Source organism: Podarcis cretensis, assembly GCF_951804945.1.
Source record: "Podarcis cretensis genome assembly, chromosome: 11".
Classification (NCBI taxonomy): Eukaryota; Metazoa; Chordata; class Lepidosauria; order Squamata; family Lacertidae; genus Podarcis; species Podarcis cretensis.
The window spans coordinates 1,063,053-1,078,163 of NC_137180.1; the positions used below are offsets into that span (position 1 = coordinate 1,063,053).

At 43.9% G+C, this 15,111-nt stretch overlaps 1 protein-coding gene and 1 long non-coding RNA gene across 5 annotated transcripts in view; one reads left to right on the forward strand and one right to left on the reverse strand.

Annotated features, from left to right (window-relative positions):
• The window catches only part of LOC307227099, a 208,191-nt gene that overhangs the window by 164,272 nt on the left and 28,808 nt on the right, over nt 1-15,111 (reverse strand). The window lies entirely within an intron of this gene.
• The window catches only part of PIP5K1B (phosphatidylinositol-4-phosphate 5-kinase type 1 beta), a gene marked incomplete at its 3' end in the record, with an annotated part of 78,361 nt that overhangs the window by 31,196 nt on the left and 32,054 nt on the right, over nt 1-15,111 (forward strand). For 3 of the 4 annotated variants that reach the window (XM_079996103.1, XM_079996104.1, XM_079996102.1), the window contains exons 5-6: nt 198-350; nt 7,178-7,477. In XM_079996103.1, coding sequence (XP_079852229.1) covers nt 198-350; nt 7,178-7,477 — 453 coding nt within the window. The remainder of the gene's footprint in view (nt 1-197; nt 351-7,177; nt 7,478-15,111) is intronic. The other variant, XM_079996105.1, reaches the window with a different exon arrangement.

The following is a 15,111-nucleotide window of genomic DNA, read 5'->3' on the forward strand; positions in this document are numbered from 1 at the left end:
GCACTCTTGCACATACATTCAGTGTCAGAAAAAACAGTCTGCAGCAGGCTTTTTATGTGTAGATCAGCTGTAGCAGATAAATAAGCTGTTATGCAGACAATGCATGTTGGACAGCTTGCCTTGCCATATTAAGATCCTGTGTAGCAATCTGTTCCATTACCCATAGTGGCATTAAATTTCTCTTTTTCCGTGTTCAGTATTCTATTTGCAGTGAACCTCTAATAGAACTATCCAATCCTGGTGCCAGTGGATCCTTGTTCTTTGTCACTAGTGATGACGAGTTCATAATCAAAACAGTTCAACACAAAGAAGCAGAGTTCCTTCAGAAGCTGTTGCCTGGCTACTACATGGTAAATAAATTCAAATTCCAGGCTCTTCCTGTTTAGTTTCTTTTTGGGAGGTTATGTGTGAATTTTAACTGTGTGTGAATTTTAACTTGGCTTTTTAATAGCTTACTTAACACTTTACCATAATCATGATAAATTTTAAATACCGCTTTCCCCCTTTGTATTTGTGCTCCTATTTGCTACACGCATGAGAACTTCTTTAAAATTCTGAGTTAATAAATGAACACTTTTAACCATAACTGTTGGTATGGCTTGCCATGATGCTGATAAATCAACTGTGCATTTGTGGTGTTGTACTTAACTAAACTTCTTTGGCAATCACTTGTAGCCAAGTAAGATTGTCTTCCATAAACACTGTTTTAACAATGAGTCCGTAAGTGACTGTGGAGGCCAATTCTGGACCCACACGTCTTTCCACAGTGGGGACATTGGTTTCCGGGTGGGAGTTGAGCACAGTGTGGATTTGCCAAGCGTGTCTTCCTCTTAGCATGTTTCTCCCTTGCGTTCTGAGTTTGTCTGTCTTCATAGTCCATAACACCTTTGGTAAAGGCTGTTCTCCAACTGGAGCACTCGCAGACCAGTGTTTCCCAGTTGTCGGTGTTTGTACTACATTTTTTTTAGATTTGCCTTGAGACAGTCTTTAAACCTCTTTTGTTGACCACCAGCTTTACACTTTCCCTTCTTAAGTTCGGATTAGAGTAGTTGCTTTGGAAGATGATAATCAGGCATCCGCACAACATGACCAGTCCAACGAAATTGATGTTGAAGAATCATTGCTTCAACACTGGGGATCTTTGCTTCATCCAGTACACTGATATTAGTTCACCTGTCTTCCCAAGTGATGTGTAAGGTTTTTTTGAGACACCGTTGATGGAATCTTTCAAGGAGTTGAAGATGATGCCTTCCTGGAACAGATGGCCAAGCATGCAAAAGGAAGGGAGATAGTAGTAATGGGGGACTTCAATTACCCAGATATTTGCTGGATGTCAAACTCAGCCAAGAGCATAAGGTCAAACAGATTCCTCACTGGCCTTGCAGACAACTTCATTGTCCAGAAAGTGGGAGAAGCGACAAGAGGAACAGCCATTTTAGATCTGGTCCTAACCAATGTTGATGACCTGGTTAGTGGGGTAGAAGTGGAAGGATCATTAGGCGCGAGTGATCATGCTCTTCTGAAGTTTACTATACAGCGGAAAGGAGCAGCCAAGCATACTAGGACTCAATTTCTTGACTTTAAGAAAGCCGACTTCATAAAACTTAGGGAAGTGCTGGGTGAGATCCCATGGACAGTAATACTAAAAGGAAAGGGAGTTCATGATGGCTGGGAGTTTGTTAAGAGGGAGATAGTAAAAGCACAACTTCAGGCAATACCAATGAGACGGAAACATGGAAGGTGCCTAAAGAAGCCAGGGTGGCTATCTAAAGAACTTTTAACTGAGTTAAGATTAAAAAAGGATGTGTACAAAAAATGGAAAAGGGGGGAAACCACCAAAGAGGAATTCAAACAAATAGCCAGCACGTGTAGACACAAAGTCAGAAAAGCTAAAGCACAGAATGAACTCAGGCTTGCTAGAGAGGTTAAAAGCAACACAAAAGGCTTTTATGGGTATGTTCGTAGCAAAAGGAAGAACAAAGAAACAGTGGGGTCACTCAGAGGAGAAGATGGTGAAATGCAAACAGGGGACACAGAAAGGGCTGAACTCCTCAATGCCTTCTTTGCCTCAGTCTTCTCCGATAAAGAAAACAATGCCCGACCTGAAGAATTTGGAGCAAATGATTCAGCAGAGGAAACACAGCCCAGAATAACTAAGGAGATAGTACAAGAATACTTGGCTAGTTTAGATGTATTCAAGTCTCCAGGGCCAGATGAACTGCATCCAAGAGTATTAAAAGAACTGGCAGATGTGATCTCAGAACCACTGGCAGTCATCTTTGAGAATTCCTGGAGAACAGGCGAAGTCCCGGCAGACTGGAGGAGGGCAAATGTTGTCCCTATTTTCAAAAAGGGGGAAAGAGAGGACCCAAATAATTACCGCCCAGTCAGTCTGACATCAATACCAGGGAAGATTCTGGAGCAGATCATTAAGCAAACAGTCTGTGAGCACCTAGAAGGGAATACTGTGATCACCAATAGTCAGCATGGATTTCTGAAAAATAAGTCATGTCAGACTAACCTGATCTCGTTTTTTGACAGAATTACAAGCCTGGTAGATGAAGGGAACACAGTGTATGTAGCCTACCTTGATTTCAGCAAGGCATTTGACAAGGTGCCCCATGATATTCTTGTAAAGAAGCTGGTAAAATGCGGTCTTGACTATGCTACCACTCAGTGGATTTGTAACTGGCTGACTGACCGAACCCAAAGGGTGCTCATCAATGGTTCCTCTTCATCCTGGAGAAGAGTGACTAGTGGGGTGCCACAGGGTTCTGTCTTGGGCCCAGTCTTATTCAACATCTTTATCAACGACTTGGATGATGGACTCAAGGGCATCCTGATCAAATTTGCAGATGACACCAAACTGGGAGGGGTGGCTAACACCCCAGAGGACAGGATCACACTTCAAAACGACCTTGACAGATTAGAGAACTGGGCCAAAACAAACAAGATGAATTTTAATAGGGAGAAATGTAAAGTATTGCACTTGGGCAAAAAAAAATGAGAGGCACAAATACAAGATGGGTGACACCTGGCTTGAGAGCAGTACATGTGAAAAGGATCTAGGAGTCTTGGTTGACCACAAACTTGACATGAGCCAACAGTGTGACGCGGCAGCTAAAAAAGCCAATGCAATTCTGGGCTGCATCAATAGGAGTATTGCATCTAGATCAAGGGAAGTAATAGTGCCACTGTATTCTGCTCTAGTCAGACCTCACCTGGAGTACTGTGTCCAGTTCTGGGCACCACAGTTCAAGAAGGACACTGACAAACTGGAACGTGTCCAGAGGAGGGCAACCAAAATGGTCAAAGGCCTGGAAACGATGCCTTATGAGGAACGGCTAAGGGAGCTGGGCATGTTCATCCTGGAGAAGAGGAGGTTAAGGGGTGATATGATAGCCATGTTCAAATATATAAAAGGATGTCACATAGAGGAGGGAGAAAGGTTGTTTTCTGCTGCTCCAGAGAAGCGGACACGGAGCAATGGTTCCAAATGACAAGAAAGAAGATTCCACCTAAACATTAGGAAGAACTTCCTGACAGAAAGAGCTGTTTGACAGTGGAATTTGCTGCCAAGGTGTGTGGTGGAGTCTCCTTCTTTGGAGGTCTTTAAAGCAGAGGCTTGACAACCATATGTCAGGAGTGCTCTGATGGTGTTTCCTGCTTGGCAGGGGATGGACTCGATGGCCCTTGTGGTCTCTTCCAACTCTATGATTCTATGATTCTATGGCGTTTATAAGTAGTCCATGTTTCACAAGCATACCTTAAGGTTGGTAGTACAATAGCTTTGTAAACAAGCATTTTGGTTTCCTTGCAAATGTCCCGGTCTTCAAACACTCTGCACTTCAATTGGGAGAAAGCTGCACTCGCAGAGCTCAGGCGATGCTGGATTTCGGCATCAGTGTTGACCCTTGTGGAAAGATAACTGCCTAGGTAGGAGAAGTGATCAACATTTTCCAACGTTACACCATTGAGTTGGATTTGTGGCACTGCAGTGGGGTTATTTTGTACTTGTTGGTGCAACACTTGGGTTTTTTGGATGTTGAGCAACAAGTCAAACTTTTCATAAGCTTCTGTGAATATATTTAGGATGGTTTGGAGGTCATCCGCTGAGCATGCACACACTACATTGTCTACCAAACCAATAACCCTCCTATCACAAACATATTTAAAAGGACATGGAATGTTAATCAGCCCAAGGCACCTAAAGATATATAATGAAGACATATGATACATTGAATTGTATATGCAGAAAGAGGAGGAGCATCAAGAAGAATGGAAGAAATTTAAGGAATATTTAGCAAAATATTATAATATAACATAAGTGGAATTACTTTCAAGTATTAAATTTGGTTTAGGATTAAATTATGTTGAATTGTATAAGATTATGGATTAAGAATATTATGAAAAGAAAGGAAGTTAGTAATTTGAACAGGTTAATTTTACTAGAAAGTGGATATTGAAAAATTGCTAAAATGAGATTTGATGAAAATCAGTCAGGAAGGATTTGAGGAAGTCACTCAACAATGGAATGTAATCTGGATTTTTAACTGTAAGAAGTGTTGTATGTATGTTTGTTTTTATTTTTTGTATGTTTTGTTATTTGATATTTTGTGTGGTGTTAAATCTGGAAAATTAAAAATTTTTTTTGGGGGGGAGAGTTGTTTGGAAGCAATCCCACTTAATGGGATCTTGAAGGGCTTGAGTGTTCATTTTGTGGCTTGGTTTCCTCCCTTGAAGCCTGCGTTGAGGTATAATCTTGATAGCCATCATGGAGTGTATTAGTCGATGATCTGTCCAGCAGTCGTTGGCGCTCATCATAGCTCTGGTAAAGAGCACATCATGGCGATCTTTAGCACGGACAATAACATAGTCTAAAAGGTGCTAGTGGTTTGACCGAGGATGCCTCCATGAAGTTTTAAATTAATTTTTCTGTCAAAAGAGTGTGTTGGTAATAACAAGGTTGTGTGCTGCACATATCTTCAAAAGTAAGATTCCATTCTGGTTGCTGTTGCCAATTCCTTCTTTCCCAATAGTCCCAGGCCACAGATCGAAATCTTACCCAGGAGGATAATTGTATCTTCCTTAGGCATCTCTGATAGGCGTCTCTGATCCAGCTGAGAGTAAAAATTTTCTTTAATGTGTTCATCAGCATCTAGTGTTGGTGCATAAGCACTTATAATAGTAGCCTGTTATTTTTTGGTGAGCTTTATTCAAAGGGTTGAGAGTCGCTCATTAATGCCGGTATGGACTTCTGACAGGAGCTTCACAAGGTTGTTTTTGATAGCGAAGCCTACCCCATGTATTCGATGTTCTTGTTCAAATAGACCTTTCCAGAAGAATGTGTAGCCTCCTTTTTCTTCCTTCAGTTGTCCCTCGCCTGCTCTTTGAGTCTGTTGAAGCACTGCAATATTGATGTTAAAACTTCGCAGCTCTCTTGCAGTGATGGCAGTTCTGTGTTCAGGTTGCCTGTTATCTGTGTTATCTGACAAAGTCCATATATTCCATGTTCCAAAGTTCAATTATCTTTTACGAACGCTAGGTGGTGACCCCACTGGGCGCGGTAATCCAGTCAGGGAAAAAGGGAGGCAGACTATGTTTAGGGCACCTTTTCTAGCCCCTCCCCCTTTTCAGGGTGAGCAGAGTGGATCCTAAAAAGGGCTGCTCGGTCCTGGATACAGCTGCTGAGGGGCTCAACTGCCTTGTTCCTTGAGTCAGAACGACTGAATCTGTATCCACCTCCCATGTGCCAGTTCATGACTAGGGGCTTCCAGATTTCACGATCCTGCCCCTGTTACAATTTTGGGGGTTTGGGTTGGGTTGGGTTTTTGGAAGACGCCTGTGCGTGAATTTGTTTTATATGTGTAGATCAGTGCACGCTGATCAACACACAGTCTTTGCAGTAGGGCTCTGTTCCAATGGCATGAGTAGTCATGATGAACCGGTAGATCCTATCTGCTGCAGCCTTCACCCGCCTTCACAGCTGTTGTAACATACCGCTTGTCATCACCCGCCTGTTCTGCCATTGAGGACTTCTTGGATCATTCTTTGTCTTGCTCCTTCCCTTTGACCTTAGTGCCTTGGGTGACCCTGCTGGGAGTACGAGATTCCCAATGGCTTCACTCACAAGGGTCATAGGAACATGCAAGCCCACTCACTACAACAAGGTGATGATCCAGCGAGTGAGACTTAGTAAACTATGCATTTGTATACTAGCAGAGTCACTGTTACCACCTCTTACATCTAGTCATTATTTCAGAACTTGTCTGTTTAGGCCTTCTGACTGTCCAAAATTTGAGTAATAGGCTCTACTTTTGCCAAAAAAGAAAGTGTGGGGAGAATATCTGCTCACCTGCGACTCCATTGCCGAATGGCCCGACCATGGTGGGTTCAGGGAAGTTGCCATCTTCCGATGTGGTCGGGGGAAGGGATAGCTGGCACTGCCCCCCTCCAGCCACAAGAGGCCCTCAGGTAAGGATGTTCAGTGCCCACTCAGCCAATCGGAAGCTGGATCTTGGGGCTGCGAGGAGCCCACCCCTAGCTTTTTTAAGGGGGTGGCCAGATGTTGGCTGCCCTCTTGGCTGATCGTCGTGGGAAAAGGTGGGGAGAATGCGTTCCACATGGATTTAACCAGAGTTGAGAGATCAGAAGTGGGCCACATTATCCCATGCATCTTCTCTACTGTTCACCAGAATTTCCTCCCTGGCTGCCTTAAATGCAGTTAAGCATAACATATACAGTGACATTAACCTCTATTATTAATCAGGTTTCCCTTTAAATTAGAATTTCAAAATAGCTGGAAACTCCTTGCTAAGGGCTAGTGCTCTGGTTAACGTCAGTTTATGTGGTTAATGTTCACTACGATTAATGTCAGTACCTATGTAACAGATAACCATAGTTAAGGCAGATGGGGGAATTTCAAATCAAACCATGGAATAATTTAGATTGCTTGTCACCACTGGTCCTCAGTGTAGAGAGCCTTCCAATTTAAGAGCTTAACTTTTTTTTTAGTTTAGTTTAAAATAAAACACTTCAAGCATTATTTCATTAAAAGTATATGTCTGGTTTGTTTAGGATAGACTTGACTTCCTAGTCTATATTAAGGTGCATGCAGAAATCTTATTTTAAATGTGCTTCTGATGTTCATTGGTGCTTCTTCATTTTGTTTTTTAAGAATCTCAACCAGAATCCAAGGACACTCCTACCAAAATTTTATGGACTGTATTGTGTTCAGTCGGGAGGTATTAATATCAGGATAATTGTGATGAACAATGTTCTGCCTCGATCACTGAAAATGCATTTCAACTATGACTTGAAAGGCTCCACGTACAAAAGGAGGGCATCCAGGAAAGAGCGAGAGAAGTCCAACCCCACCTTTAAAGACTTGGATTTTCTTCAAGACATGCATGAAGGATTATATTTTGATTCGGAGACTTATAGTGCACTCATGAAAACGCTACAGAGGGATTGTCGAGTAAGTAAGAACTTTTGATACCAATAGCTGTTGTCAGACCGTGACTCCACTGTTTACACAGTGCGGGGTGAACGGGCTCTTGTCCATAAAAGAGTTCTTGTCCACAATAACTGCATTTCATCTTGAAGCTGCCAGCAGACTCCCTTGTTTGTGTTAACAAAATATAGTTTTGGCTTGAAGGGTATAAAAGGGAACCGTTGAAAGGAAGTAGGTGGAAAGATGAAACAAGAGGTAGTAAATGTGATATTCTTTGTATGATTTTGGTGTCTCATGGTTGTGTTCTTGATTGCTGTCTTTTCCTTTCTAACCACACCTAACTGTGTTTCCTTTCATTGATCTTTCCTTCTTTTTTCCAGTCTGTTAGGAACTCTCCAGGTTCCCTGTTGGGCCCTTTGTTTTTATTCTTTGCCTTTACCCTTTAGGTTCTCTTAGGCTGCAGTCCTATATACACTTATTCAGGGGTATCTCAATAGGACCTATTTCTGAGAAAACATGCATAGGATGGCACTTTATTCAGTCTTTCATTATGAATCATCGTTCTGCAGTCTTGCGTGCATTTCCCATACATGATTTCAACTAGACACGCTGGGCTGCAGCTCCATTCCAGCCTTTTTCTTCTGCCTGCAGCTCTCTCTGCTCCTCCCTTTTGCCTTCCTTTCTCTATGCCTGCCCTCCTCCCTTCTGTTGGCCAGCTCACAGGTGGAGGAGGGAGGCAAGGCACTGGAGGTGCAAGGGAGGCCCCCCCACAGCCCTTCTGCTATGCTCAACCCTTGAACAAACCCTCCACATATGATGGGATTTGACTGTACATTGATGGTGGTCAGAGACACTTTTCTAATTTATATTCTTATTTGGTTAATCTTTCATCTTTTCATCTTGCTATATTATCTCTGTGTGGTTTCTTTTCTTTTAAGGCCAAGTCTTTCAGAGATGGGATTTCTAATCTCCTCACCCTTTTTCTTTCTTTTCAAGCTAAAGATCTTGGTTTTGTGTTTGGATTCTTATGTCATTCTCAACCCCCCGGATTTAGTATTTTCTTTCTCTGACAGCTTCCCATACCTTGTTCATTATCTTCTTTCCCCCCAATTGACTTGTTGTAATGTTCTTTTAGTTGGTCTTCTCTATCCCACCTTATGGCTCTTGTTTTTGTTTTGCATTTTGCCACCTACTTAACTTTTTCGGCTCAGATGCACACAATGTTTCTCTGCTCTTGGTTTTTCTTTGCTCTCCTACCTTGCCCATTTTGCATAAAAGGTTCTGTTAACTTGCCTTTTTGTATGTATTCATGGTCTAGCTCCTGCTGATTTCTCATCTTGGCTTTCTACATGCTTTTTCCCTTATTTTTTGCCTACATTATATGCTTTTTGTCTTATTGCTGCTTATTTGTGAAAATTATTACTGAGTTGATTATCTACCTCTTCTTAAAACATCTTTCAGGAAGCCTATGTTTAATGGTTGTTGCTGCCTTCTTATGTTTTGTTCTGTTTTCAACTTCCTTTCTAAAGAAAGCATGTAAGCCTTTTGGGCTGTGTCTATTTTTTAGGTGTTTTGTACATCTTGTAGCTCTTAAGCCATTTCAGAAATTGCTATTACTATATGATGTGATGCATCAGCAGTATCAAACTGCAATACCAAACCCAGAGTAACATGGTTACGTTTAATGTTTTTGGAGTAGAACTGCTAATCCAGACTTGAGGTACAGTCACTGAAAGTTAAGCCTTGTAGTAACTTTTTTTTTTTTATTAAAAGTTTATTTTATTAACAACTTTCTGTGGAGCCCTTCAGCGTCAGTTTCCAAGGGAGTATACAACCTATGATAAAACATTAAAATATACAATAAAAACTATAGAGGATTGCATTGCATTATGTCCTTGATGCTGATGACAGGAAAAGAGAAAGCTGCCTTATGCTGGAGCAGTTTTGGGATATAATTTCTATTGGCATGCATACAGTTACACAAGTAGTATTTGGGTAGATTTCACCTCAGCAGTGGTACACTCATTTTAGCAGGCTCTATGAGTTGTGTATTTTTAGGATGTAGGTTTTATATATGATTCTAGATAGCAATGTGATTTTATGCAGAATTTTATACTGTTGCTTCGCATGCTGTACCTATTTCTCTTACATGCAAATGCCAATGGCCCAAGCAGTAACCAACAACTTATTACTATAGAATAGGCTACACTGGCCCACTTCTCCCAGGGGTTGAACCTGGGGCTTTGTGCATTCAAAGCTGTAGCCCTACCACTGAGCCATGGCCCTTCCTTAGCCTGTTGAAGGTTTCTGTCAGTAAAACAGGGAGAGAGGCAGGCGACTTTTGCGGATTTTTCTCTCCTGGACCCTCCACTCTGTGAGAGGATCCCTCTCACCCGCTGGAGCATATTGGGGGGGGGGGGCGTTGCACATGAGACTGCAGCTGGGTGTGCAAAGCGACAGAAGAAGCCTCCCTCCCCACGTCACTGATGCAAACCTCACTGGATCAGTGAGAGAGTTGGCATTGGATACCGCATTTGAAAGCAGCATAAAACAAGGTACAAAAGGTTTTGGGTTTTTTAAAGCCTGGGAGATTAAAAGGTCTTTGCCTGTCACCAAAATTATGACAGTAGAGATGTCTGCCGAGCCTCCCTGTGCAGAGGGCAGGGAGGTTGCCCTGTCTCCTAGGATGCTGCTAGGGAACAAAATAAGGGAAAGACTCTTAGGCAGGTGTGGCCAACATGGGGCCCCCCAGAGGTTGTTGGACACCCCTGTCAGTTCCAGCCAGCATGGCCAGCGGTCAGGTCAGAGGAGAGTCGGAGTCCAGCAACATCTGGGGAGACCACGTTGGCAGCTTGTTTTGTTGGGGTCATAAAAGGAGTAAATCAGAGAATAAAAAGTGCATTGAATGAAAATGTTCTGATGTGAAAACAACAAAAACAACATACTAATAATTTATTATTTGTACCCAGCCCATCTGACTGGGTTGCCCCAGCCACTCTGCGCAGCTGCCAGCATATATAAAAACATAGTAAAACGTTAAGCCTTAAGAAGCTTCCCTATACAAGGCTGCCTTTAGATGTCTCCTGGTTGAAATGGGGTTATAAAACAAAAAGGGCATTCCTCATGGGCAGATTGCCATGTTCATTGGCGCAGCGCAACCCGATGTCAAGTCGTGTTAGTGAACATGAAGCCATCTTTTGTTTGGATTTTGAGTGTGAATTTGGAGATGATCTAATAATCAGCTGCATGCTCATGAGACATTATTCCTAACAAAAGGCACTGTTCCTCATTTTTGGTCTCCAGAAATGAATATTCCATGAAATCAAGCTATTAGTGACCATGCAGAATATCTGCTCTGGACATCCACATGCTCCTTCTACCCTTAGAGTGTCAAGAGGTTTATTGTAGCCTCAAACTATGAGGCTGTAAAAATGTACCACAGTGACAAAGTTCCCACTTGTAAGGCCCTGAACCAATGTTTTTCAAACTTGGGTCGTTTGATGTTGCTGTTCTGCAACTCCCACCGTCCCTGACGTATTGGCTGAGTTGGCTGGAGAAGCTGGGAGTTATAGTCTAACAATGTTTAGTGACCCAAGGAATAATATTAGGTCCTAGTTACCCAGTGTGGTACCTCTCCTTGTACCATTCTGCCTTGTGTGTTGATATATGCTGGTGATGCCCTGCTTGTTAGACCATTTTCAAATTAGGTTTGTACCTTTACAGCTCATGAAAGGGTCTCATCAGTGGCAGCTCCTCCGCTGTGAAATGTCCTCCTTCTTGAAAGCTGGCTGGTGCCAAGAATGGTTAGTCTTTGACACCAGCTAAAAACTTGCCTCTTTAGCAATCATCAGGCCACTGATTTTTGAGTAGAGGTTACGCGGATTAATTTTATATTGCTTTAATATTTTTATTGGAATTGTTTAGTTGTATTTTATGTCTGATGTATGCTGCCCTGGGATCAATTGTTTGATGAAGGGTAGGTTGAAAATGAAATACATAATAAAATATAGTACCCCAATTACTCAAACTGGGTATGAACAGCACCAAATTCATTCATAAATTCATAATGTCTTATAGCTTGGTATTGAAAGTATCTTCAAAACTGTGTCAAACCTATTTGCTAACAAGGGCTTCTCCTGCACTGTAACAGTATTATATTAACCATTTGTTTGCCTGTGTTTTTGCAAAATGCTTTTTTCCCCTTTGAAAAGACAGTGATACCCATGAAAACTTTGGGCTTCCAACCTAGTCTGCCTGTTTGTAAATCTACCCCTGCAACTAAGAAGGCGGTCAGATTATTAAAGTGAAGCAGCTGCTTCTACATTTCCATAGAAAAGGTTCTGTGAAAAGGCTACTGGTTCTGGGCTTGCTTCTGAATGGCTTCACAATGGTTGCCAATATTTACCTTTTGCAATGGAATTTGAAGTCATCACAGGAAGGTTTGGGATAGGCACAGCATCTTGTTCTCTTCCTGCTGGCAATCATTTGCAAAACCCAGGACAGACCCTGTAAACAACAGAGACAATTTTCTGAATATTTAATATTTTGATGCTCACCTATTGGGATTTTAACAATAGCAGAGTTAGGATGTTGGAGTCTTTTTGCTTTAGTAGATTTTAAAAGTAGACAAACTTCTAAGGCCTCAGGGAGGAGGGGTGTCGTAATGCAAATAATTATCTGGAAAAGGCTCTATGTAGTCTTGATTCCATGATAAAAATGTTTGCATCCTTTTAATAAAAGGATAAGTGGAAGAATGAATATGGGAATAGGCAGTAAGAGGGAGATACTGAGAGAGGAGTGAAGAAGCAGGGAGAAAAGTGAGGGATGCCGTGCCAGGTTAATAATATTTAACTGTAAAACTTTTGTATGTGACGGTTGCCTGTTCTGAATGTAACATTCCTTAATTAAATCTAGGTTTATATTTAATGATCTGTGTTCTGGTCTGAGTGGTTTAGAAGGAAGATAATCTCACACGCCACACACACACACACACACACCGGTGTGATGGAGGCCTGAGAGTATATGCAAAGAGAGGATACAGATATCGTGATGCTCTCTGCAGGTGCAGAGGTGGGGGCCAGAAGTATCTAAGAGGGACTGAGGCGGGACTGAGGGGCTGACCTTAAGAACAGTCTGGGGACAGATTGCAAGCGACGCCAGAAACATGGCAAGCCTTATTTTAAGTTACACATTTTATGGTGAAATGCTTTCATTTATTATCATTGTGCATTGAATGCTCTGTGTTTTATGCTGTAATGGGGTTTGGGGTTGCTTGTGCGTAAGGCGCAAACTGCTCCAAGCTGAGTAGCTTGGTTAAAACTTTCCCCTGGCTGGACAGTCACTACTCCGTGACTGTCTCAATCACTGGCAGAATCCGTCAGTGGGCGTTTCCTGAATTTCCTCCAACATAAAAATTCTTTGACACCAAGTCGTCGCCTAGCTTCCCTGCGCGGAAGCTTTCTGCGCAGAGTGGGCGTCCCAAGGGGAGGTCCTGTGCTCTCCCTGCTGGTCTCGCTGGAACAGTCTCGGAGCCCTTCCTCCGAAGCTCCCTCAGCCCCCTCTTTCTCCCTGGTGTCACGTCTATTTCCTTCCCCAGCGGAAGCTCTCCCTCTCTCCTTGCTGGTTCCCTCCCCAGCATCATTGGGGAACCTTACCACCCCCCTTGGCTCCGATGGCAGTTCCCTGACATCCACCTCCCCCTCAGGGCCCTCCCCACCCCCTGCCTGTTCCCTGGGCGGTGAAGCGGGGAACCCCTGGAATGATCTATCTCCTTCCTCAGATGATTCAAACACCTTTCTCCACCTGTTGCTGTCTCTTTCCGCTGCCCAATCTCCCCAATCTGAGCCCTCTTCCTCTGATTCCTCCCCTCCCTGTTCCTCTGATGAGGATACCCCATGAACTCTTCTTCATCGTCCGTGGTTCCAAATTGCTCCTCCCAGAATCTCTCCAACGGTTTAGGCTTCCTTGGGAACCTGCGGTGAAACTCCTCCCGCATTCATCCCTGATCTCTCCTTCAGGGACCCACGTGTTTTCTGACTCTGGCTCCCCCTCCCAACCTACCAAATATTCCACCTGCCTCCCCTTCCACCTTGAATCAAGAATTTCCGCTGCCTGACCGTTCAGTTCCCTCTCCTCCACCTCTGGATGAGTGGGGATCTCTCTCTCTCGCCCCAGAAACTTAAGCTGCTGGTGTAAGGCCTCCATTTCTTCTACAAATTGCTCTGCCGCAAGCACACTCCCCCTCTCCTCCCCCTCCCCTGGGAAGGCCCTGGGGTGACACCCGTAATTGGCCATGAAAGGACTTACCCCCGTGGACACATGCTCCGCGTTATTGTAAGCAAATTCAGCCAACGCTAGCCTTTCCACCCAGTCGTTCTCTCTCTCGCTTATGTAGCAGCGTAGGTACTGTTGGAGTATGCTATTAGCCCTTTTCGCTTGTCCGTTGGTTTCTGGGTGACGGGCCGTTGAGAAACTCACCTCAACTTGGAGCAAGCTCATGAGCTTCCTCCAGAACCTGGAAGTGAATTGCCTTCCTCTGTTGGACAAAACCCTCAAGGGGGCGCCATGCAATCGAAAAACGTGATCTACAAACAGCCTAGCTGTTTCTTCAGCCGTGACTGCATGTGAGCAAGCAATGAAATGGCACATCTTGGTCAATAAGTCCAACTACTGCCATGACAGCTGTTTTCCCCTGGATTTAGGCAAATCGGTCATAAAATCTATGGATACCACCTCCCATGGTTTCCCCGGAATGGGCAAGGGTTCTAGTAGCCCTGCGGGTGCTGCTTTCTCCCCCTTAGCTCGCTGACATCGGTCGCACCCCCGTACGTATTCCGGCACGTCTTCCCTTACCCTCGGCCACCAGAACTGCCTGGTGACAAGTAACATGGTCTTGTGTTGACCAAAATGCCCCGCCGTGGGGTTGTCATGTAGTTGCTTGAGTACCCTCCTCCTCAAATCCCCCTCTGGTATGTACAATGCTCCCCTGTAATACAATGCTCCTTCCTTTTCCTCAAAACCCCCTTGATTTTCTCCCGCTTCCTGGAGCTCTCTGATCTTAGTTTGGGCGTACTCATCGTCCCTCGTCAACCCTACTAGTTCTTGTTTCCCAACCAATACTCCACCACACACCCATCGGTCCTCGGGTATCACATGTCGTACTTCTGGCGCTCCCTCTCCTTCCAAGTACTCCGGTTTCTGGGATAGGGCATTTGCTCGGACGTTTTCCTTTCCCGGTACGTACCGAATCTCAAAAGAAAACTTTGAAAACTCCTGCGCCCACCGCATCTGTCTCTGGTTGAGAACCCGTGCAGTCCTCCAGTATTCCAGGTTCTTATGGTCCGTGCACACCTGGATCTTGTGTTGAGCCCCTATCAACAAATGTCTCCATCGTCGGAACGCTTCGTAAATTGCAAGCAGTTCCCGGTCATACACCATGTAGTTTTGTTCAGACTTGCTCAGCTTCCTCGAGAAAAAAGCGCACGGTCTCCAGTCGGATTGGTTTCCCGGCTGGAGCAGTACGGCGCCAACCGCTCTGTCTGACGCGTCTGTTTCCAGCCTAATTGGCTTCAGTAGATCCACGTGCAAGAGCTGCTCTTCCGAAGCAAACGCTCCTTTTAATTTTTCAAAGGATTGCTGTGCCTCTGCCGTCCACACGA